This window comes from Anas acuta, chromosome 21 (genome assembly GCF_963932015.1).
Source record: "Anas acuta chromosome 21, bAnaAcu1.1, whole genome shotgun sequence".
Taxonomy (NCBI): domain Eukaryota; kingdom Metazoa; phylum Chordata; class Aves; order Anseriformes; family Anatidae; genus Anas; species Anas acuta.
Genome location: NC_088999.1, coordinates 4794839 through 4819276, shown reverse-complemented (window position 1 = coordinate 4819276; position 24438 = coordinate 4794839). Strand labels below are relative to the sequence as shown.

The following is a 24438-nucleotide window of genomic DNA, read 5'->3' as shown; positions in this document are numbered from 1 at the left end:
GCGCAGATGCAGGACATAGTCATGCATAAATCATTTGTAGTATCTCCAATATATTTAACTTGCTGTTTTATTAAAGATTTGGGCAAGATAATTTGAGAATTTTGTTTAGGTGCAGTGGCACCCATGGGCGCAGAGCTGTCTTTTTCTTTGAGCCTAAAGAAGTCGTTGTTCCATAAAGCTTCATAATTTCTGTCTTTTGTCAAGCTCACGGTCAGCCTGCCTGTCATTCTGCTGTGAAATATGAAGGACTTTCTGCATCTCAATAGACATACAGGGGGGTGGAAGCAGCAGTTAGATTCCTTTTTCCCTTCCCTTACTGAATTCCAATAGGTCTTGCTCTGCCCACAAACTGTTCTTCTGCATGTTGTCCACCAACCTTTCATTGTGACCTTGAAAATTAAGACTCGCTTTTCTACCAGCTACCATACCACCCTGTAAGTGCCGAGGTTCCTTCCAGTTTTCAGCACTTCACAAGGAATTTTTTATGTTTAGCATTTTTAATTTGTTGTTGTTTACAGAATCAGTCATGACCTTGGGGTCAGAAACTTCTCAGGAGTTAATGACCAACTTGATTAAGATTACCCCCTCGGCTGCTGCAGATAACCGCTCAGCACCCGATCTTACCTGACCTGCAGGCACAAACCTGCCTTTGAAGCTGGGAGACGTTTTGTGGGTCACCTGTTGGGAAATGTCCTTTGTGCCTGTCCTTATGGCTTACCTGCCCCGTGTGGGTCTGCCACCCGGGTGGGAAGCTCCAAGAGCAGCAGAATGTCACCCAAGGGTCACATTCATGGAGCCTGGCATTGAGGCACGGCAGGTCACAGAGAGCAGCGTCTCATTTTGTTCTCCTTACAGAAAACATCGAGAGAACCCTTTGCTACACACACTTCTCTTCATGTTCCCACCGCAGACCTGTTCAACATGCACGCAGAGCAGATAGAAATCCAGAAAGGGAGATGTGTTTTGCAATTAAATGTAGAAGGTAAGTGGGACGCCAGTATTGACATCATCGTGTTATTGATGCCATTTAAAACAGGTTCCAATCTGCAGCAGCTGGAGGATGGATGTAACCAGACAGCACACCGTGTCCCAGGCAATACGGGGAAATTACGGACAGCTTTGGAGCTGAATGAATAACTCTCCACGAGATCTGCTTCAGCTTGCACCAAAAGTAAGTGATGTGAGTTTAATTGGCTGTAAGAGGGCCTGGTGGGTTTGTGTTACTGAACACCTTCATCTGGGACTCCAACACGGAGGGCACAGAGGGTGCTCTGCTCGCAGGACTAGGAGGCAGCGGTTCCCAGGCTTGGCTCAAACACTTTCTGTCACCCTGGGAATTTTTTACACATGATTCCCCCATATGTGGAACAGATAACAGCCGAAACCACAGGCAGGTCCTGATGATGACTTACAGATTAGCTGAAGTGTTGTGAAGATTAACTGGAATTTTTCAGTGTTGTGCTCTGCCCTAATTGAGCTTTTTCTGAGTTCACTGCCCTCCCTGAACAGATTACAGGTTTAGGACTGTGCAATGCTGGCTTCTTGGGACAGATGCCTGCAGAATGCAAAACCTGAGCTGTATGTGCTTTCACTTGGGCTCATTAAATGGTATTTCCAGCCACACCTTGATGAGGTCAACTCTTAGTGATGCACCCTTTCTAAAAGATTTTTTTATAACATTTCTGTAGCGAAACACAAAAACACGATGCCTTGGGTTTTGGTAACTTTTTCCTGTGTGAGAAGCCTGGCAAAGCAGAACAGTGATTGTACACGAGCACTTGTGCTTAAGGCTCCTTTCCTTTGAGGATCTCCAGACAGTGTAGAAAGGTGGATGTGGGTGTTTTTAATCCGTTTTGCCAGGAACAGAAAGGGGAGAAGGGCCCTACAAGCAGCAGTGAGCAGTGACTCCCTGTGCATTTCAAACCTAAAATACAGATTTCCCAGAGACGTTTCCTGCTTTAAACAGAAATACAAATTGTCTCTTACTGAGTTTACCCTCACAGCCTCTTCCTCTGGTAGTGCCGTGTAGCACTGTGTGTACAGTGAGCCGGCTGCTGACTTCTGCAGCTCCAAAAACGAAGGATCCTTCCAGGACACAGCAGAGCTGGACGCTCAGGGCAGTGTACCTTGCAGCAGGTTTGCTGTTCGGGTGCCTTGGAGGATCTCCTCCCTAGCCAGTGCCTCACCACCACCTCCAACAACCCTTATGCCTACCGGGCACATCCGAAATTCACCAGCCCCCAAACCCTCCTCGCCTGGGGCACCTGCCCGGAGCCCTCCCGCAACTTCACCCCCCGATCCCCGGCAGCCCCCAGCCTCCCCCTTCCCCAAGCAGCCCCGGAGCCGTGCGGGCGGAGCGGCGCCGCCTTCCCCCGGCTCCCCCCCGGCCCGCCCCGCCCCGGCCCGCCCCGCCGCTCCCGGCCCGGCCCGGGGAGCCGGTGCCCAACGCGGGGCTCCGAGCCGAGCCGTGCCGAGCCGTGCCGAGCCCTGCGGGGCAATCCCAGCCCGCCGGCAGCATGCCGCTCGCCCAGCTGGCCGAGCCCTGGCCCAACATGGAGCTGGTGCATCTGGACACGGAGGTGAGCGGGGCACCGGCCCTAACCGGGGGGGCAGCGCCGCCCCCCCCCACCCAGGGGGGCTCCGCGGAACAAAGGAGCGCCCTGCCGGCCTCCCTTTTCCCTTCCTTCCCTTCCTCCTTCTTTCCTTCCTCCCTTCTTTCTTCCTTCCTTCCCTCCGCTCCTGCCCCGCCGCTGCCCAGCCCCGCGGAGCCTCCCCGCGCGTTTCCCCGGAGGGCTGCGGGCAGGGCTGGGGGCTGGCTCCCGGCTCCCGGCTCGGATCCGGGGGGGGGGTTGGAGATTGGCGAGAGCTGCTCCGGCTGCTCCCAGCCAAAGGGCTCAGCCTGCACGGCCCCGGGGCTGGGAGCAACGGGGGCTTCATGGCTCCGCTGCTCGCATTGCAAGGAACGATGAGTAACGTGTGAGTAGCGTGCACCTCTCTGCCCACCCAAACACAGGGGAAGGCTGGCCCTGCTGAAGGCCCCGGGAATAAATGCCTCTGATTTGGGGTTTTTCTCCTTAAGGTTTCCTTGCTGTCAGTCTGCCTAGAGCCAGCTGCCCTGGCAGGCCCGGGTGGCAGGTTCGGGGTACCCAGGCATGGCTCTGTTTTACTTTGCTGGATGTGTGCGCTTCCCTCTTGCTTTGCCCTTTGCCTTTAATGAAAGCTTCCAGCCCAGATGTGCAGGACGGTGCACAGCATCTGCCCACATCTGCAGCCTTGCCTCACAGCCATTTCGGCATAAAGGGACAGCTTGGAGCAGTTCTCACCCGCTGCAGAGCAGCCAGCTGAGGCAGTGTGCTCTGGCACTCTTTAGTTAAACATCTCCTAATCCAAATTGGAACTAGCCACTTCCCTGGAGGAGTGATAGGGGCGGTGTGGATTTTGTCCCAGGCGCTTTGCTCAGCCCCTGGTGCTCTCCCACTTGGCTGGATTGAAGGCTGTCACGCTCCCTTACCCCTCCTGTCACACTTAGGGATGTTGTGGTGCGTAACTGCTCAGATCTGCTTATTCCTATTCAACGTTTTCACTTGAGGGACCTTTGCTTAGAGCACAGGCAGCGTTTCACTAAGCACTGCAGCGCCAGCAGAAAGGTCTGCTGGCACCCAGAGAGGGGGGGCTGCCTGATCTTCATCAGCCAGATGCGGCGAGGTTCCCCCCCGGAGACTTCCCGGGGTGGGTGGGAGCCGTGCGGGGGGTCCCCGCGCTGCGGGCACGCATCTGGCACCAAGGTGTGGGCGCAGTGGGCTGAGGGCATCCGTTCTGAAGCATCGCTTGAGTCACGAGGATGTGTTTGTGCGGAAGGTGGGAGAGGATGGCAGTCCTGCAGCGACTTGATCGTCATTCCTGAGACCGCGTCACGTGCGCGGAGCCAGCCGGGTGTGCTGGGGTAGGTTGGAGCTGGATTACGGCGCTTTGTAATTGTGGTTTCTCTCTTCCGAAGCAGGAAGATAGCCTGGAAACTAGTCTTGTCATGGGAGGAAATGAACGCTAGTGCCCAGGGCGATAAATGCCATCGGTGAGATTCATTTACTGCCTAATCCCAGGTCTCAGGTGCCCGGCAGCCGGCTGTGTCAACATCACGAGATCTCTTGACCGGAACAGTGGGGGGCCCGCTGCGTTTGTCAGCCAGAGTCAGTTGTGAAGATCGTGGCAGCACCAAGAACGATTTCCCCACTGCGTTAGTTAACAGGTGTGTTAATTGTAAACGGAAATTTCAGGGCCTGCCTTCCCCCAGCTCACCTTGAGCAGAGCTCTAGGTCAGCTCCAGGGTCGGGAGCAGCTTGCAGGTGATATTTCTGAAGGTCAGTCTCTTTACATCTCAGTGCCACCCCAAACGGGCTGTTAGCAATTTAGTTCCCTGAGGAAGGAAGATAACACACGGGTAGTTTCACCTCTGAGCCTGGCTGTCACCCCCTGGGCCAGATGTTGCTGTGCTCCTTCAGATTCTCCAGCCTGTTTGCAAACCGCAGCGAGGGACTTAGGCTCGGTGGGGGTTTGTTTTTACCTTGTGAGGTTAAAGTCACCGAGAGCAGAGGCCCGAGCAGAAAGTTTTAACCTCTCCCGGGCAAGGTGGTACCACGGAGAAATGCAAGAGACTTTTCTGGAATGTCAGTTACGTAAATTGCCTGGGATCCTTGCCATCGAGGTCTGAAACCGGCTTCCTCGAACCTTTGCTTTCTGAGTCACAGAAAGGTGCTGTCACCGCGCTGGTGGAGGCATCAGACCTATTGTTTCAGATTTGGGGTTTTTCCACTGCGCTTCCCGAGCAGTTGCTGCTGGGCACCGGTCACAGCTGGCGCCTGTTGTCCCAGCCTGCTGGGAGTAGGTGGCAGTGGGAGCAGGAACAGATCGGCTGCAGGAGACAAGTCCCTCTGTCCCGGGCACTGAGCTCGCTTCATAATACTTTTTCATTCCCTCTTCCCTCAGAAGCTTGTATTATTCGGAATATTGCTTATGTAGTAGAAAAATCTGGCTGGGGCAGAGTACGAGTGACAGAGCGGAGTTGAATGACTTCATCACCATAGCGATGGAAACTGTCATCTGGGCTATGCGTTTCTTTAAACTCTTCTCTTGTTACACAAACATACAGCAACACAACTGACGTGGGATTACGACAAACCCAACCACTTCAAGCTAATTATTTTTGCCTGTATCATCCTTTATTGAGCAGAAGCTATTCATGAGTAACTATCTTTTTCAAGCATCTTAGCTGAACAGTGCATAAAACAGTGATCAAAGATACGGGAGGAAGCCAAGTGCCTTATGTCTCTGATATGCCTCATGCAGACTCTCCTCGGTCTGGACTGTGTGAGTTCTGCAGAAAAGAGCTGGAGATCTTCATTTTTTTGCAGAATTCTTTCGTTTCTGTGAAGTGCAACAGGCAAGATCCACTTAAAAATAGAAATGAAACGTCTTGTTCTTGTGTCAAATGAGCAGAAGCTCTGGGGTGAAGGGTTTCTTCCCCTGCTGCTGCCTGCTTGAATGTTTCACCCTTCATCAAAGTGGGGGAGAAGGAGCACCCTTGGTACCTGCTCCCCGTGGCTTACATCTGGGTGTCTCGGAAGTGAGCAGCCAAAACCTAGAGGTCCAGAAATAGCAGCAGGCTGCCTGGCTGAGCAGAGCTGTCGATAATCCAGGATGCCTTGTGCTGATGGTGCTAACTATAGAGCACAGGCCTTGATGGCAGCAGGAGCGGGCACAGGCGCGCGTGGTCCTGCCAGGGGTGAGACTTGTCCTGGTTTCAGATGAGAGCAGCGGTGGCTTGTTCTGTAAATTGCTCCTCCCTGTGCTGCAGATTATGTGGAATTAAAGGGATTTAAAATGCAAGATGCCCTAAGATAAATATCTCCAGGTTCAGCCAGGCTGGCAGTTATGTAACTGAATACGCTTCTTTCCCGGTACACTTTTCTGCATGCCACGAAGAAAAGTTCTTAGAGCAGCGTGTGCGTGGTAGGGCCTTTGCATTACCTCCCAGACATCCTCAGCTAGAGCTGCCCTTGCTGCCGGGCTGCCACCCCACGTGGCCATCAGATGAGCTCTGCAATCACCGTGTCCCTCGGCCACGGAGCGGTGCTGGCTGGAAAGCCACAGGGACAGCGCGTGGCCCCTGGCGAGGCACGTGGGACCAAGCCCTGCTCGGTCTGCGTCGGCTCCTTGCTGCCGTGGGCACCCAAGGGAAGGCGCCGTGCCTCCCTCCTGCAGCAGGTGCTGCCTGCAGGGAGCTCGTGGGGGTTGCTTTCCCAGCAGGACATTGAGGCTGCTCCTTTCCAAGCAGGAGAACAAGGTGCTGTAAGAGTGGCTGTGGCACAATCGGAGGCAAACACACATGCACTCGCTACCATGCTGTGCGTGGTATGCAGGGGGAGTGCAGGAATAGAGCATTTTAAAGAGACAGATGTCAAACCCAGAAACCCTCCAACTATTTCAGCTCTCCTCATGCTGCAGCAAATAGCCGTATGTTATCCTGCGAGGTGGTGAGTGGAGTTGGGAGCGTGTTTCCATCGTGGAAGCTTAGAAACGGCTCTCGAATCCCATATGAGGGCATAAAGGCTCTGTTTCTGCTCTCGGGTAGAAGGAAAACACTTGGCTATAAATACTGCAATTCTCTCCTTACAAATCCATCCAACATCAGCTCGAGAACATGACTGTTGCATTAGGAGCTTCGTCTCGCTAAGGCCACGGATTTACGTGCCCAGGAAGCCTCCCTAGAACGGCCACTGTTCTGTTTGTTTCCACGTCCCTTCCGTTCCCAGGTAGGATCGATTGTTATCAGCAGCAAGTGCACGGAACAAGTGTCCCTCGGGGTAGGGAGCTGATGAACTGCCGCGCTCAAAAGCTCTGGCAGGTCCTGGTGTCTCCCAGCTCAGCCCCGAAGCTCGAACAGCCCCTGCCTTTGCTTGCCAGATGCTGGTCTTCCCAGGGGAATAAAAGAGCTCGTCCCATGCATCAACTCATCCCCTCTCCTGACACGTGCCTTGTAGATCTGCTCTCCAGACCGTGAGCCAGGCAGTATTTCTCTGTCTGACATGGAAATCGTACTTCTTATGGGACTCGAGCTGTTTGAGACATAAACAGCCCTCCCAGGGCTATGGTTTTGATTAGCAGCAACTTACAAATTGTTGATCAGTGACAGCTGAGCCAGTAAACACGAGCATGTTTCCAAGTCTGGCTGTCTTCAGCACGGTGTCTCCCCCTCTTCGTGGAGCATATACATAAACATAAACTCTTACTTCATTTCTTAGATATTCGGTGTGCTAATGTCACTAATAGCTCTGTGTAAACATCAGGGCTGTGTTCCTCTGGAAGAGCTTGGTGCGTGGCGGTGTGCGATGACTTCATTTCAGTTGTTGCCTGAAAATCCTAGGAGCTCAAACCCCGTTGTGAGTGGTACTAAGGGGATTTGGGGAGCTCAGAGTAACTCTATAAATGTAAATGTTGCAGGGCCAGCATCAGGCTGGGGCAGGTCTTCCTTCCCCTAGCTGGTGTGGCAGTTCTGTGCTCAGCTCTTCTGGGAGCTGCTGCAGGTTGTGCTGGCTGGGCTGAGTCGGGAGAGGAGAGAGCTGAACAGGAAGACCCATGGAGATTGGTGGCTGTGGTTTGGGTTATCTGAAAACCACGCTTGTACAGAAATTGAGCTCTTCAGTGCTCCATCCTTCGTTACGAGCTAGCTGCAAGCAGGTACCCAAGCAGTTTAAACACAGCACTGATGACCTCCTATGGAAAGGAGGAGAGTGGAAGCACCGAGTGAATGTTGTAGGAAGAGAGCACAACATCAGAAGGAGGTTTTCCCAGTGGCCCCAAAGCTCCCTGAAAGTCAGCAAATGCAAGTTTTCCCTTAAAGACAGTGAAACCCAAACATTCAACTAGGAATCTGAGGCTGAAATACAAATGTGTTGTGCCTCTTTTCTCGGACTGTAAGATCTAAAGAGAAGTGAATAAATTTGCTTTGTTCTTCCAGGTAAAGTGAGGGTTTCCGTGATTTTTTGGAGCCTGAGACGAGTGCAAATAAATGTCAAAGGAAAATCATCGTGCCCTTGTTTTTCTCCCTAGTCTGCAGAAACCCTTTTGTACACGCTTACCCTGCTCCCAGTATCTCCAAGTAAATCCCACCCACTTCTGCTCCTGCTTCTGCTGGCTCCTCCAGGCACGGTGCTGTGCTGAACCTGATACGCCTGCGGTTCAGCGCTGAGTGTGACTGGCCCGGTGCCACTGCAGGCAGCTCAGGTCACCTGTTGTGACTTTGTACAGAGCCCCAGCAACAGAAGCTTGACTTGCAGGCCAAAGGTGGCCTGAAGCCAGGTGGTGCCGATTTCCTGCAGTGATACCAGCTGTGATAAGGTAATAAATTACTGATAAAAGCTCATATTAAAAACCAATCCGAAGGCAAAATGGCTGTGAGGCTGTAAATTGCATGCTAGCACTGCTGTCCTGTCTTCACCTGATTTCCCCTGCTTGCTTCTTCGTGAGTCCCGGAGTGACAGGGGAGTGCTGGAGGTGGGATAGTGCGGCCGCACCGCTGGGTTTCTGTCTCTGGAGCAGTCCCTGCAGCACACACAGCTGAGAGTGGGACTCCTGTACACACCAACCCGGGTGTCCGTGCCTGAGGAGTGCAGGGATGGTGCTGACCCCACAAGCAATTGCAGCCCTAATTGCAGACTCCCCGGGCAAGAGGGTTTGTTTACACAAGTGCTTTTTTTTTTTTTTCCGTGGCAGAGTCTTTTGCTGTGTCACCAAGATGCAAGGGAAGAGTTCAACCCTCTCGTACCGTGTCTGAAAGTGGCATCCCCCTGTTTGTCCAGCACGAAATGCTCTCAGAGCAAAGAGGCTCCAGGGGGTGTGAGAGGAGTGCTCCATGCCTGGTGTGTGCTAACAGCAGGTTCTCTTCCTTTGCAGAATGGGCAGGCTGCTCCAGAAGAAAGTGGGAATCCTCCATCCAAGGTAAAAATGCAGCAGGGTTAAGTCTTTCACTCATCCCTCTGAGCTGCATGTGGTGTGTGAGCTGACTTGGTGAATGGGTTGGGGAAGGCTATTTTTAAATCCTGTAAGCTGCTGCTTTGTAATCTGGCAGAGCGCATGCAGGAGCGTGAGGGACTGGAGCAGAGGAAGAGGAAAGCCAAGCCCTCTTTCCTCCTGTCCCTTTGGTCATCCAAAATATCTGGGAAGTTTCCCAAAGGGCCACCTGAGTCTAGCACACCGGAGGTGGACTAGCAGCTGTAGAGGAGGGCCAGAAGTGAGAATCGCTGGGGTGTCTCAGTGCCATATTTACACGCTTCTCTGTTGAGATCTTGCCAGGTGGGGTGAGAAATGCAAGAGTATTTGATGGGTTTGGCACAGCTGCCCATGCAGAGTGCCTGGTTTCTGTTTATTCTCTTGCCCTGGTGGAGCTAGGAGAAGCTCCACACCTGTCACGTTGCCCTCTGCATCCCCATTATCAGCAGCAGGGAGTGGTAGAGGGGATTGATCTGCTGTCTTCCTGCTCCCCACATGAGCAACGTGATGTTGAAGGACGTGATTACTCCGATATGAGCCCTCTCCAAGTACAAGACTGAGGACTGATGTTATTAACACGGGTATTTCCTACTAGTGCACACTGTGCCTTTACTTCTCTGTCCTGCAAGACACTGTAGGGCAGAAGGGCAGCAAAACAGGAATTTCAGTGCCCTAAAAGCACAAGCCTTTCAGTATTTCCTTTTCTGATACGCACATGCTGTAATTATGAAGAATGACTCCATGTTTGATTTGGCTTGGGGACCTTGCTGAATGGCCTGCCTAGAGTTTGTCCCATTCTTTACACCCGTTGAGTGCCCCGTGGCAGTTTGTCTCTGAATCACTGTTCATGCTAAAGGCCATGGAGGCTTCCTGTGTTGTTTCTCAGTTACCATAATGTTTGTAGTAAAAGAAATTTAAGCATAAAACAACCGGCTACTTTTCAGCTAGTTCTTTCCCAGAAGCTTACACCAAACTTCTAGTATTGCCACTGCATCTCCACTACCTGTTCTGCTTTCCGGGGCTAGCTGTTGGGCACATTTCCAGTGGCCTGCAGGAAATGTGGGACGGGTCAGATGAACTCGGGTCAATGCCACTGCACTTCTCTCCCCTGAGCATAATGGTTTTATGGTTCTTCACTGCGCCTGTGTCTCTGGCACAGAAGAAAATCTGCATCTCGTTTGGTTAGATTGCAGTTGGGCTTCTAAAACTCGAGACTTCGCCTGTTTCATCTTCAAACACTTGGCTAAACTGCCCTCCCGTGAAAGTGGCTGAAAGATGCTGCTTTAAAAACAGTTGAAGACTTTTTTTTTCTTTGAAGGACGTCACTGGGACAAAGCCTGGCTGAACCCAGTCATAGATACAGCCCCTCAAAAAGATCATGAAATAAGAGCCAAAAAGCACGTGGGGTTTTCTTCGCCTTTTCTGTGTCTTCGTCTGTCCCTCCGTGAGACATGTGTCAAGGTCCCGTTGCAGCTGAGGAGCCTGGAGCAGAGAAGCAGACAAGTTGTCCAACGTCCCACAGCAGGCTGGGAAAGGAACCACAAGAGCCTTGTGCTGCGTGCAGGTGTCCTGCTGTGCTCTTTTCCAAGGTCCCATGGCCCAAATGCCTGTGAGCAGCGTCTGACAATCCCATTTTCGGTAACTTTTCAATGTGTGAAGCCCTGCTACGCGCTCCTGAAATAACCTCTGCCGCATTTTCCAAGTTTGTACAAGGTGTATATGTTCTACCAGCGCAAAGACAAATGAAATCCCTCCTATAAACACATACCTTAAACTTCAGGGCCAACTGGCACTTGGAGCCAGCTCTGATGCTCCAGAGGGGGACGCAGGCAGGCAGCTAGCTCGGTATCTGTGTATTTTTCTGTTCGCTTGGGAGCAGACGTCAGCAATCTGGTGCTGACTCCTGCTTTTTACCTACAGCAAGGACTAAAGAAGGAGAACTAAGCAGCGGTAAACATCTGAGGTTGTGTACTTGCGAGCTGAAAGTTGCTCAGGGTCTTCTAGCTGTGCGTAAGGACAAGAGGCACCTTTATCCCACGTTTGTGCTTGCGATCCTCTTGCGGCTAATTCTGTGATCTCTTCTAAAAATAGAAAAAAGCAGCAACAGCGGCCATTCCTCAACGCCCACACGAGTGCCATGCCTCCTCCTGTCCCCATAAGCAGGATGCTGCCAGAAGTAAAATCTTTATTTGCTTGGGCAACAACCAAAGAAACTCTGAAAAGGAGGAAGTCCAAGAGTTCCTCAAAAGAGTTGGGAACTTGGCAGCTGGCGGCACAAGACCGCTGCAGCCTGATGCCTGCCTCATCTCTCTCCCACCTCGCTGCTCCTGTTGGACATTAGGGCCTTTGGGCATGAAACACGAAGGAATGGTCACTGCAGATGCAGCGAGGGGCTATTTTGGGCCAGGCTGCCTGTGGTGTGGGAATAGCCCGATATTTTCTGGTTGCCTTTGTAGCTGCAGCTCCGCTTCCTTCCCGGGACAGCTGGTGTGTTTCACAACAACTTCTGGCTTTTATTCCCGCGTGGCTTCCCACCTTTCAAGAACAATTGTGGTACACAAGTCCCTGCAAGCATCATACCCTGGTGATTTTATCTGAGTATCTTGGAAATGCCTGCAAGATCCTACAGGTTGGGCAGAGCGTTATCCAGAGCAGCTGCCTCCCCTTGCGTGGTCATGGGGGAAAGGAGCCTGGTTCTGCAGTCAGGGCATCCCAACAGCATTCCAGCTCTGTGGCCATGGGAATCCTAAGCCAAACCTTCTCCTGACAGCGAGCACAATCCTAAATTGCTAATGTCTGGATCTTTGCTTATCTGGACGTTCCCAGTGTGTATCTGTTAGAACAGTTTGCAGTCTGCCGAGCAGTCCTGGACACATCCTTAAAACCAGAGTGCTAATCCAGCTGCGTTGAGCAGGAGGTCTGTGGAAAAGCTAGGTGTGAGGATGTCTTTTTTAACATCTCTCCTTTGGTGAGGGTGTTTCACACAGTTTAAATTTGACATTGGCTTTATGATAGCAGCAGTGCAGTCAGCACAGTGTTTTGGTGCAGCTTCCGTGGTCAGCAGCAGAACATGAGGGCTCGTGTCGTGCTCTCAGAAGCTGCTCTGTGCCAGGGGCTAATTGCCAGCCCTGTTTGTTGGTCTTTTGGTATGGAATCTCATTCTCTCCTATGTTCTCTAGATTTTAATTGTCAGGTAGGCTGAAGATTTGTCCTTGTTCAGCTGGGGATTGGCAGCAGAAGGCTTGAATTGAGTGGAAAAATGGAAACTCTGATAATTGGGGCTTTACAGCGTGCTCTGCAGCCAGTTTGGCTGAGGGGTGAGCATGTACTCCATGAAGGTGCCAAGCGTGAGGAATTGTACGTAAAAGTACAACACCCAATTAGCGAAATCACTTCATAATGAAGAGCAGAGGAGGGGATTTGCAGTGTTGAGCGTGCCCACTCTCTCTCTCTGGGGATGCGGGCTGGGAGTGCTGATCAGCTTGTTCTTGGGTGTTAATCACAGGGCGCAGTGGAACCTGGGGAGGTGAATGAGTAACCTCTGCCAGCTCTGCTGTGCGCCATAAAAGAGACCTTTGAGACAGGAGCGAGGACCTGCTCTGCTCTGCATGCCAGGCACGAGGTGCCCCACCTGGCCGGGCAGCAAACCCCAGCAGGAAGGCAGCAAGGGGGAGCACACAGCTCTTACCCAGATCTGGATAACTCCTCCAGCTGATAACTCCTCCAGCTGATCCATCCCCGTGTCCTGACCAGGTAAAGCCTGCAGGAGGATCGTCCTCTGCATCATCTCCAGCAGGGGAAGCTAAAGGCAGAAGCTGAGGACGTGGACTTGCTGGGCCAGAGAAATACCTGCACTGTCAATGTTAACACTGGTTTGTGTCGTGGGTGAAACACCCGGTTGTAAAGCTCCAGTGATGGCAAAGGAGAGTCGCTATCACAGCTCTGAATACTCCCGAAGAATTACTCTTTGGGATGATTGAAGGAATCGTAGCCATCTACCTGACAGCTGAAAGACACGAGGCTGCTCTGTTCCTGTCCTTGTGTACTTTGATAGCAGCAGGCTGCTGTTAGAAATAAGGCTGGTTCCTGCTTTTGTCGGGGTTTCTGTGCACCTGCTGAGGTGCTTGAGCCCAGCTGCTCGCTGCCACCCACAAACTGGATGTGCAACGCTTTCTTGCAGGCTGCTGGTGAGGAATCCTGCTCTGACCTCTGGGCACAAGCAGAATTTTTCATGCTCCTCCAGGGGAAGTCTGTTGCTGCACCATCACGGCATAGCGTGTTAGTGCTTGGTCACAGCTCTGGTTCCCAGCAGCATTCTGCCTCTTGCTGCTTGGCTTTGCTGCCTGCGTGACAGAACATCCTCAGACAGCTTTTGGAGCTGCGTCCCCAAGTGGGTGGCCAGAGGGGACAAGTCCTGCGTGCCCCTCTAGTGTCCAGGTGACGGAGGGCTCTTGTTGCTGCTGTCAGCATTGCAGGCGAGCTCTTACTCCAGGCTGAGCGCGGATCTTGTTGGAAGCCCAGTGGTGTGTGAGCCTCAGCACAGGACACGACTCCAATTGCAGCCTCTTAAAATGAAAGGTTTTAAAACAAACAAGTGAAATGCTCTTCTTTGAAACGGAGACCTGGTGTGTTTGTACAGCTGTTGCTGTTTTCTCCAAGAATTAGAGAGCTATCGAATGTGGGAAGAGATGGATATCTCAGCACATCCCTTCTCTGCCCAGTGCCCCTCTTGCTTGCTTCCAGCCTCTTAGCAAAGAATTCTCTTGCTGGGTTGGACCCCAAGGCCTGGCTTAACCTGGTGGGAGCAGAACATCTTAGCGCTGCCTGGCAATCTGCCTTCCCCTCTCCACCACGAGGACTAGCTGCAGCCATCGCCGCTCTTTCAACGTGCTGCTCCCCAGCCTGTCAGTGGTGAGGCTCTGGGTTTGAGCCGGCTGCTCCGTGTTGTCAGTGGAGGTAATCAAGTGGGTTTGTTTTTAATGTGATGCCTGACAGCTGCCTGCCTCGGTCCTGCCAGAACCTTTGCTCTTCGTCCTTGGTGAGGCCGGGCGATGGTTACCAGCAAGCTTCTGAGCTCTTTCAAAAAAAATAACAAATAAACGCCTGTTTGAGGAGCAGAGTCTCTGATGAGCTGCAGACTCTAATGAATAATTGAAGAGGGGTCAGCTTACAGGACTTGCACAGGAGGAATGCAGCGAAGGCTGCAGAGCTCGCGAGCAGCACTCTAACAGCCCTCCTGCACGTCGCGCCCCACAGAGCTCTGACTGATCACAACTGCTCTGCCCTCTCCTTTTCCACTTCCATCCACCTCAGGGGTTAACAGAAACTACCTCAGATTCTGCATCCAGGAAGCCTCTTTAACTGGAGGGGAAAAAGAAAAAGCACCTCTTGTACTGTACGCCGTACCTGGAGGAAACATGTGTCATCCATCTGCCCCCGGAGGCAGCCTGTGTCATCCATCTCCCGGTGAGAGTTCAAAGGGGTGAATCCTCCTGAGCCTGCAGCAAAGCGAGGGATCCTCCTGCCATCCTCCCCTCAGCCACGTGTCTCAGGATGGAGCTGTGGGGGCAGATGGGTGCACTTTGCAGGGGGCAGAGAGGGCACTGGAGTGGAGTCAAGTTCTTTGTGGACCTGGGAGGAAGCGTGAGCAAAGCCAGAGCTCTGCCTGCGCTTCTCTGGAGGGTTAGGGGAGCTGTGTGCTCATCACCCTGATAGAGGGAAAGGGAAAGGTAGAAAGAAACTGGCCCCAGAAGATGGGGTGGGGGCTGGAGTGGTGGCAGCTGCCTTTGTGCAGGCAGACAGCAGTGCTGGTGCTGAAGAGGACCCCAGAGAGCTCAAACTGAAGAACTGAAAATCTTAAAGATTTTGGAAAGGGCGCAGAGCAGACCCGGGTCTCTGGAGCACGGCACCCTGGCCAGGTGTTCCTAAGCACAGAGCTGCGAGTCTCACTCCGGGTTTGCTGGAGGGTGACCGGCTTCATCGCTGGCTCAGAGGCACATCTGGGATTCCTCCAGCCCTTCCTCTTCCCCTCTGCCCTTAGTAAGAGCTACTCGCTTGTTTGCCTGGCACTGCCTCGGCGGTGAGGAAAGCAGAGGCACTCTCCCAGCTGGCTGGGCTCAGGAGAAACTCCAGCTGATCTCACTGCTCTGAGGCAAAAAGGGTTTACCCGAATGCAGCACGAAATCTGGGCCCGTCCCTCGCCAGTTGCGAAGTGCACATCCAGGAAACGTCCCCCACACCTTCAGGTACAGCAAACGAGGGCACTCGTCCCTCGTTTGTACTTGAAACCTAGACTTCAGCAAAGCGTCTGCCACGGGTCAAGGGATCCTGGCTTGCCTGCCAGCAGAGTGGTTTTGTGCTCCCGTAAGCACTCCGGGATGTGGTGGGATCGATTCCCTCGCTGTGAGAGGTGTGTTCAGCTGAACTACTCCGGCTCGGGCTGGCCTGCTTACAGAGGAGGAATATGCAGGATCTGGTGACAGAAAGGGGGAGGCGATGTCTGTGCGCTGTCAGCAGGCCACCAAGGAGCACGGTGTGCTAAAACAGACGGGGCTCGTGTGCCTGTGGTGTTTGGGGTCCTGCTTCTCCTGGGCCAGCTTGTGTGGGCCGTGCTGGGAGAGGGGAGCCGTGGGTCTCGGCAAAGGCAGCGAGGAAAGAAAGAAAGATGCTCCTTAAAATAGCAGGTTTTGTGTATGTGAGAAACAGGATGAGATATTCCTGCTATTCAAGGTGTCTGTAATTCCTCTACTGTGATATTTGGGAAGGGGAAGGCTGGAAATCTTCATTTTACGCCATCCTGGCCCAGGGACCCGGAGCAGGAGCGTGCCTTGTGGCATGGCCGAGCAGTAGAGGGGTTGGTTGCTGGCTGCCACAGTATTTTTTTTTTTTCAAGTCAGATGAAAAACTGTGCTTTGCCGTGGCAGGCTCTCATCCTGCACGTTCTCACAAGGGTGTCAGTACCACACACCTCGGGGTGTGTTTTCGATGTGGTTTTGATTTTAAGCCACCATCTGAGCGTGTGAAACTTTACTTTCAATTTGTCCTTCCTGGGGGGCAGGAGAGGGGTGGGTGCTTTCGGTGTACCCAAACCTAGGACTCACCAGGCAAAGGCTCCAGCAAGACCTGAGACTTTCACGTCCTGCGAGAAGAAAACTGCCCACAGCCTGTGTTGTGGGAGGAGTGTGGAATTCCGGCATTCCTGCAATAGAGAATAGTTTCCACAGCCCACGATAACTCCAGGGGCAGCGATCTCGGTCCGCGTTGTGCAAGCAGTGCTGTATTTTCCAGTTCGGTTACAAAGAGCCTGCCCGTTCGGCACTGAAAGCAGCACAACTGCATCGGGCATAGGTGGAGGATAGTGCTTCAGGGCTGCTACCTAGGAGTTGGATTCCTCATTTAGAAAAACCTGGGTCGTGGTCTTCTGCTTTCACCACCAGCAGCACACAAGTTGATCTGAGTTTGGTGAGAATTAACAGACTGACTCCTCTCCTCCTTGCCTGCAAGCAGAATCTGTAGGGCTGCAGGAAAGGCTCGCAGTATCCTTTGCACTTTTCTATACGGGAACCAATTTGTCCTTTAGAAGTTGCACGATTAAGTAGTTCCTTATCTCCCAGCAGTTGAAGGTGTTTTCCTCTCTGGTATCTCATTTTGCTGGGTGCAGAGTCCTGCCCCCTGCCAGTGCTCTTCTTGCAGCTGCAGCTCCGTGGCTGGCTGCAGTGGCACCAGGGAGCTATCAGAAAGTCTCCAGGTTTTGGGCAGATCTTTTGCCTGAGCTTGTATCTTTATCCCAATCTGTTCCTCGTCAGCTGATCCTGGCCAGCTGTGGCTTGTGCCTGGAAAGGGTGGAGAGATTTTATTAGTGTTTTTATTATTTTTTTTTTAAAGGCTTGCAGGATCTGGTGCCAGAATCTCTTCCCTTGGAGAGGGCCAGGAGCAGGGAAGAGATCGAGTGCAAGGGGCATCCCTGTGCCTGAGGCTCTCTGCTCTGTCTCCCCTCTGTCCCACAAGGGACCTGACCTCTGGCATTAGGCAGATATTTTGGTGCTCCTGGTCAGATGAGTCAGGCAGCAGCAGAGCAGGTCAGCAAGGATGTTGTGAAGCAGGAGGGCTTGCCCTGCTGTGAGAGCTCTGCTGGCAGGCCAAATTCTGGCTCCTCCTTCCTTCAGCCTCAGCCTTTGGTAGAGAAAACACCTTATCCCTTAACCAACTCCTAAATTCCCCATCTTAGGGGTGCCGGATATTCCGACAAAGGTATTTATGAAACGATCCCTCTCTGCTCTTCAGAAATGTGCCTTGGGCTTTGAAGAAGCTCTGAGTGCCACCTGCTGGAGTGTGCCCGGCCGGGGAGCCTGCGGCAGGGCAGCAGGGGTGCCTCCGGGCCCCGCCACTTGCTCAGCCCCTTTCTGGTGGTGACACAGCCCAAGCTGCACGCCCTGGTGCCCTGCCACCACGCTCTGCTGGGAAATCCTGTGCTCTGTTACTGCTGCTCTGCTGTTTGTTGCCGGAGAGCGTTGGTATCTATTTGTAGCCTCCGGGATTTCGCAGCGTTTCCTTCCTGTTATAACTCCATCCACCTCCACGGAAGAAGATGTGGGTCATTTTCTTGCATACAAGAGAAGTAAGCTTTCTGCTGAAAGAAGGGGCCCTTGAAAAAAAAAAAAAAAGACAGGGTGGAACTGCTCTGAATAAACACCAAACAGGGTAAAACTGGACCGTCCTGGTTTGAGTTTTCCCTTTTTAGGGATTTGCTTATAAACCCCATTGTGGGGAGCCAAGATCGCTGCTCAGATGGGCAGCAGAATTGTTCCCGAGGGGGACCGAATTAATTTTCTGTTGAGCGTTTGGCTGCCTCTCGGAATGGAGAGGAATTACCCCAAGGAGAATGACGGAGTGCTTCTAGGATGCTCTGATGCCTGGCGTGAACAGTTCTGTGGCTTTTGTTCAAAGCCACGTGGAGGGAGTTTCCTGGCTCTATCCCTGCCGCGATGGAGCTGGTCAGTCGCTGCTCCCAGCTGCCAGCAAGAGCTGGTGCACAGAGGTGACAAGCAGGGTTTGTGACACCAGCATCCCTCAGAAATCACTGCGCAGAGCTCTAGCTGTGTGTCCTGCGTTTCTTCTCTCTTTCTCCCTGCCCCATTTTTTGTTTTGTTTTCCAGGAGACCAATAAAACAGTCCCCGGGGCTGGCGCGGGGCGAGACGTGCCTCTTTCCCGTAGCAGCGCTGTTCTTCCTCCGCAATCCCTTCTTGTGAACCTCGAGCCCGAAAGCTCCCTGCCAGGAATCCACCCCCCTCGTTATCCACTTATCAGGAAGTTCCAGTTGCCGAAGTCTCCGGTGCTCTTTAACCGTGTTTGTAGAAGTGACTTTGTCCAAGCCTTCCATCTTCAAAGCCGCCCTGCGGGTGGGCTCTGCCTTCCCCCACCCCACGCGCTCGGGCTGCCTCGCGGAGGCTTTTGTCTGTCAAAACAGCCGATACCTTGTTCAGCGTGAGCTTAAAGCGTGCCAGGGCTAACAAAGCTGCCTCTCCCCACAGATCCGCCTCTGGAATTGCTCAAAGTTTCTCCCTCTTTTAAGCTCTGCCCGTGTTTGTGCTGTCCTGTTTCTCCCTCCTCTTGCAGAAGCTGATTTGAGTCCCCTCGTGTCTCAGCAGGGCATGGGCACAGCTCTTCCCTGCCTCTGCAGCCTCTTTTTATGCACCTTCCAGGAGTGAATTCTTCTGCAACCGTTCCTGGTCTGAGGATGGATGGAAGTGGTTGAGGAGCTCAAGTGAGAGGTTTCATCTCTTCTCCGTGACCTTTTGTAGATGAGTGCTAGCACGTACTAAACTAACGTAACCCTGTCTTGTAGGGCACAGTGAAAGAGCGGTCAGCTCTCTGCTTTGAGCAGGCAGCCCTGCAGCGATGCTTGGCCGTGTTTTGGATGATGCTGGAGCAGGAAAGCTGGAGCCCACAAGGTTTCATACCCACGAGGGAGGCCAGATGCGGTGCTGAGGGAGCTGGGATGGCACAGGGAGCGTGGGCAGGAATTAGACCGGTTGGAACATGTGCAAGAGATCAGGACAGATTCTCCTCTTGGGCAGAAAGGTTTTTAAATCGGCTTGAGGTTTCAAGTTATTATTATTTTTTTTCTTTAATTGCTTGTGTGGTATGCGTAAGCACGAGAGAGGTGGCTTCAGAAATTAATCTTTGAATACAACCGTGATACTGAAATGCCTGCTTGATCAGAAAAAGAGGAACTCTTGAATTCTCCAAGCTGTTTTTTAAATCATTATGATCTCGCACAATGTTCTGCTTGGCTGGACATTGGTTTTTAACTTCTCTTCCGAACTGGAGTGAGAACTGCCTTGTCAAAACTCGGATTTAATACTGCTGGCTACCAATTTTCAGCTTCAAATCTGCAGCCTCTCTGGGTTGATACAGGTTGCACAAAAGCTTGTTCCAGGTCTTTTCCGAGATTGGCGTTATTGTGAAATTCTCAGGAAAAGAACTGACTGTCCTTGCCAACAGCGGGGTTCAAACCCAGCCTGTAACACTCCATCTTTCTGAAGAATCTGCCCTCCTGGCAGGCCACGAAACAGCTCCCTCCCCTACACAAACAAGGAGCAACAGCTCCTGCTCACTCTGACCTAGCTCCTACTCTCCCCTCCCAGCGAGGGCTGGCAGAGGTGGTGGTTGGGGCGGTGACTGTGCTGCGGGTTAGCGCAGGTACACGGTGACATTTCTCAGCCTGCCGGGGCAGCCAGCTCCCAAAAGGTCCAGGAGCAGCCGCGGGCTTCTCGAGAGAGAGGCGCGGGTGGGAGGGCAGGTTTCCTGTGGGGGTAGCTAGCGTCGCCTGCCTCGCTTTCCTGGAAGTTAGTAGATGGCAAGAAAGCGAGTTAAAATCTGCAGCTGCTGCTACGACCATCTTGTTGTTGTGGGCAGCACTTCCTCTCCTGTCAAAATGGCTTCTGCCCTGAGAGCTGAGCCTGCTTCTGGCAAACCTCCCTCCTCTCGGTGCCTCCTGAGCCCATCTCTCCAAACAGCTCCTTGCACCCTCCGTGCCGCCTGCTGGGTCTGCTCAGATGCACGTACCACAAGCCAAAGCCCTTCGCTTGCAAGGGCACAAGCAGTTTCTCTGCTCAGGAGGGAGCCGTGCAGCTCAGGGATGGGTGCTCACGTGGGATTTCTCATGCTGGGACCAAACCTGGGCGCTGCCAGGAGCTCCTGGAGGTGACCCACCAAAGGAGCGAAGGCAGAAGGAGGTGGTCCTGCTGCTGCTGTGCTAGCAAACGAGAGCAGCCGTCCGTCAGCCCTGCCAAATAAGGGCTGAGCAGGAGGGGAGCAGTGGCTGGTGAGGTTTCTTTGCTTTGTTCCCCTTTTTGAGAACCACCACCTTTAAAAAAAAAATAAAATTGTTCCAGACAGAGCTGCCTTTGCCTCTGTGCTGCCTTTGCCACTCTGCTCTCTACAAGAGCAAAAAGCACGCTTGTTTCCTGTGAAAGCTCGCAGGATCCCTTGCTTCCCGTTTATTTCAGGCTCTCTCTAGGGTGGGAGTCCCGGTTACCAGCACTTGCTGCTCAGCGGGGCGGTAATCGCTCCAAAGTGGATTGCACAGAATAACTTGATGCAAAAGTTCAGGAGCACCAAGCTCCCGTGCCCTTGAGCCTGGCACCTTCCTACAAATCCTCAGGAATGGGCTGTGCTGGAGGGGGCTGCACCCCCAGCAGTTGTTCTCTGGGCTGCAAGAGCTCAGAGGTCATCTTCATCCTTCTCCTGCTCAAGACCTTCAGGCCCAGCCCGCAGCCGAAACCTCTGCTGAGGCTTCGCTTCGGTCTTTGGGGCACGAGCCCACTGCTGGAGCCTGCTGAGATGGCAGCAGCTGCCTCTCCTCAGGCAGCAGTTCTTCACGCCATCGGCTTCCTGTTGGTGCCTTCCCTCCCCTCTTGCTGTGCCGGTGTTTGCAGAGCTTGGTGGGCTGGAGCTGGATCCAGGCGGGAGGCAGAGGCAGTCCCCGGGGTATTCGGGTGTAAAGCAAGCGAGCAGGGGGTCCTGGTTATGGAGCTGACGTCAGGGTTTGCTGGAGTTGGCCCTACAGGCTTGTCTGCTGACACAGAATCGGATTACAGCATTTTTAAACCACGCGCTGGGATCCATTTGGACCTGGCGCTGTTGGATTTGGGGTGATGTCTTTTTTAGGATGTTTCTTGCTTATGGCAGGAGCTTCACACTGAGCTTACAGCCGCGTCTTGGCGCTGCAGTGCCAGCGTCTGGCCCACCACTGCTCAGATCGCATCATCGCTTCTCCCAGGGCCCATGGGTATAGAACAGAAAGAATTGGCAAGCCCACTTCTGTCACCACCTTTTTGCTTTTCAAAAAATAGGGAGTAAGGCCTGGAAGCAACTTAAATCTGTCCTGAGAGTGTCAAACTCAGTGCGGATGCACGAGGTCACTTGGAAGCGTGACAGCACAAGGCTCTTTTGGCTCAGCCTGGCTGTTCCTTGCCCTGAGACCCACAGCTTGCCTGCCTGGGCTGCGTTTTCCTTGGATTTATGCTTCTTGCTTTAGACGTACCACCGTACAGGCAGCTAACAGATGGAATATTTGGTCCTGGTCCCTTCTTGTGGGAGCAGAGGGAGGAAAGCACGCAGTGCTGAGGTTTCTACTCCTTCAGCAGCCTTTCCTAGCGTGGCTGTTAGCAGCACCTGAAGTGAAGATGGCTTCTGCTTCCAACCAAGCCTGCTTTCTGCTCCCTGGCTTTAGCAGAGGGACTTCAGGATGGGCCTCTTCCTTGTGGAAAGCCTCAGGAACTCAGCACTGTTTGTAGGTGAGAGGAAGGTTGGGCGGGCTGAGCAAGGTCCTGGCAAGGCAGAAAGAGGTGAGGATGAAACTGTGCTGCAGCTTCAGCTGGGTTAACATATAGGTCAGAAGACTGATAAGAAGAGAGGCTAGACCACAATCCGAGATACTCAGTCATGCTTTCTCACGACCACACTGAAGCAGGCCTGCCTAATGGAGCTGCTTTAATTCCTTGCACGAGTCCTGGCTGCCCAAACGTAAGCTCCAGCTTCTGTGTTTCCCCGCTACGGAATTGTTTTGAGGTCTGTTGTGTCTCCTGTCACAGGAGGAGGGGGAGATCCCCAAGAACCAGGCTGTGTAAGCGGAAAGGAGCTGTTGGGATGCTCCCGTGAGGACACAGCCACAGCCTGGGAGCAGTTTTCGTGCTGCAGCCCAGGGCAGCACCGCACAGCTTGCCAGCCGCGGACACTGCGAGCCTGCCACATCGTGCAGCACGAGCAGTCACTTCTGAAAGCAGCAAACCCTCCTTCCCCTCCATGCCAGTCCCCATGCCTGCACTGCCTGACTTGGCCACTTCCAGTTCCTCCCCCCTGGCTGCTTTAGGACACCTCTGGATGTCTGAGGGCGCTGCACGGGGCAGTGGCGCAGCGGCGCAGCGCAGGAGCTGACCCCGAAGCAAGCGGGCTGGATTGTGCAACCCTGTCAGCTGTCAGTGTGCAAACCTCGCCTGGGGCCTCGCAGCGGTTTCTGAAAGACCTGATGCAGCAGGATGCAGATGACCAAGCAGAGGCTGTGACATGAGGCAGGGACAAATGGGGGAAATGTGCAGAAAATGGCTCCTCCTGGCCCCTTCCATGGAGAGGTGCAAGCCTGCATTCGAACACCCGATGTACGGGGTACGTTTGGGCTGGAAACATCACTTGTGCCCCTCAGGACGGGGCAGTGTAACTGTGGGGAGAGCCAGGTGTGCTCAGTTGCTCTCTCTGCATGCCTGTGTGTGAAACGGGACTGCAGGACCCGTCCTGCTGGGCAGCCCGCTGAGATTTGCTGATGGAAGGAGCCGTGCCTGAGCACCACCAAAGTCCCCTGGTGTTGTCTTCTGGTCGCTGGTGCTGTGCAGCGATCACCACACAATGCAATTTCCCCATCTGAAACCACAGTTTCCTTTCAGCGAAAACTCCCAAAATACATCCCAGTGACGTAACTACTACTTGGGGTTCTCGTGCTCGGCTGGGTGCTGCAGAGAGCTCTAAGCTCGGAAGGCAGCTTGCAAACTATGGGAGAATAGCAGCCTAAAGCTTTGGAGATGCTGAGGCTCCTCTTCCGCAGCAAGCCAAGGATCCAGGAGGCAAGTGTCGAGCTGGTAAAATATCTGCTCTGCGTGCAGTGCCGTGCTGTCTGTTCTGCAGGGCGCAGGGAGAAGTCGGCGAATCGCCCGAGCTTGGAGAGCCAGACCTTGTCCAGTTTTAATTAACAGGTTTTGCTTTTGGGAAAGGCATTATCCGATGGTAAAGCTGCTTTCTAAGAAGTGTCTTTCCTAGGTGCTGCCAGAATTTGGGAATGTTTTGGGACCAGAGCATGTGTGAAGCAACAGAAATTAAAACAGCTTCTGGTTAGTTGTTGATGAATAGGAAGCGAAATGCCAAAAGCATAATCTGTTTCTAGCTCTTGCAGTTTTTTTTCTTGCATTTAGATGTGACTATATCAACCAGCAAAGTGACAAAATGCGAGCAAAAACAAACCTGTCTCTCGGCTTCTGGCTCGTAAAATCCTTCCTCAAAAAAGGGGAAAGTGGGAGAGAGGACTTGTATTTTGAACTTGGTCTTGGAAAGAAACCGAGCGTGTCCCCAGCCCCTGGTGCAGGATGTCTGAGCCATCTGTGCAGGCAGAGCGCGGCGTTGAGAAGTTCAAAAGAAGTTGTCTCCTCCTCTGCCTCCTGCCACTTCCTGGACTCGAACCTGGTCGGCGGCCGTGGGTGTTCTTTTATTTTCCAGGAGTGGTGATTGTAATTTCCCAGCGGAGGGATCTGTGTAAGATGGCCTCCCCGAGCCCGTGGGCGTCGGAAGATGGCTGAGAGCTCGCTGGAGCAGCCTCTTGGTGCTGCTGGGGTGGACCCGCAGCGATCTGTGCCTTTGGGGACAAATCCAGTCCTTCCCCGGTGGGCACGGCGCTCGCTGCTCCCCGCGATGTGCTGGGGAGCCCGAGCCGTGAGGGAGCAGGTTTCCTTCTGAGTGTGTGCCATCCCCAGGGGCACCGTGAGGGTTTTGTGGGCACTTTTGGGCACTAGGGCTCGGGAAGGGGTTCAGCTGGGGCTCTGCTGGCTGCCGAGCACGTCGGCTTCCCCCCATGGGAGGTGGGACAGCCACCTTGTCCCAGACCTCCCAAAAGAGACCTCGGCCACTCCTGCACCGCGGCAGAGAAAGGAGGGGACGAGGCGAAGGCGAGGGCCCCCTCCGATCTGATCGAGTCCTTCCGGAGCTTAAAACCAGTTAATTCTGAGCTCTGATCTCGCTGCTTTTGCGGCTCCTCCCTGCCCTCAGGGCTGGCTTTTTTCTTCTCTCGCTTCTCCATAGCTCCTGTCCTACTTTCAGACCTGCTGGCAGCCAGTGGCAGTCGCTCT

At 53.2% G+C, this 24438-nt stretch overlaps 1 protein-coding gene across 8 annotated transcripts in view; it reads left to right on the top strand.

The window, feature by feature from the left end:
- Window positions 1–1114: 1114 nt before the first annotated feature.
- RPS6KA1 (ribosomal protein S6 kinase A1) overlaps window positions 1115–24438 on the top strand; it is a 43013-nt gene continuing 19689 nt past the window's right edge. For 2 of the 8 annotated variants that reach the window (XM_068657667.1, XM_068657660.1), the window contains exons 1-2: window positions 1115–1171; window positions 8950–8994. In XM_068657667.1, coding sequence (XP_068513768.1) covers window positions 1130–1171; window positions 8950–8994 — 87 coding nt within the window. In that variant the 5' untranslated portion in view covers window positions 1115–1129. Of the gene's footprint in view, window positions 1172–2402; window positions 2580–8949; window positions 8995–15200; window positions 15291–23022; window positions 23182–24438 lie in introns of those variants that run through there. The other 6 variants (XM_068657665.1, XM_068657659.1, XM_068657663.1 and 3 more) reach the window with 5 other exon arrangements.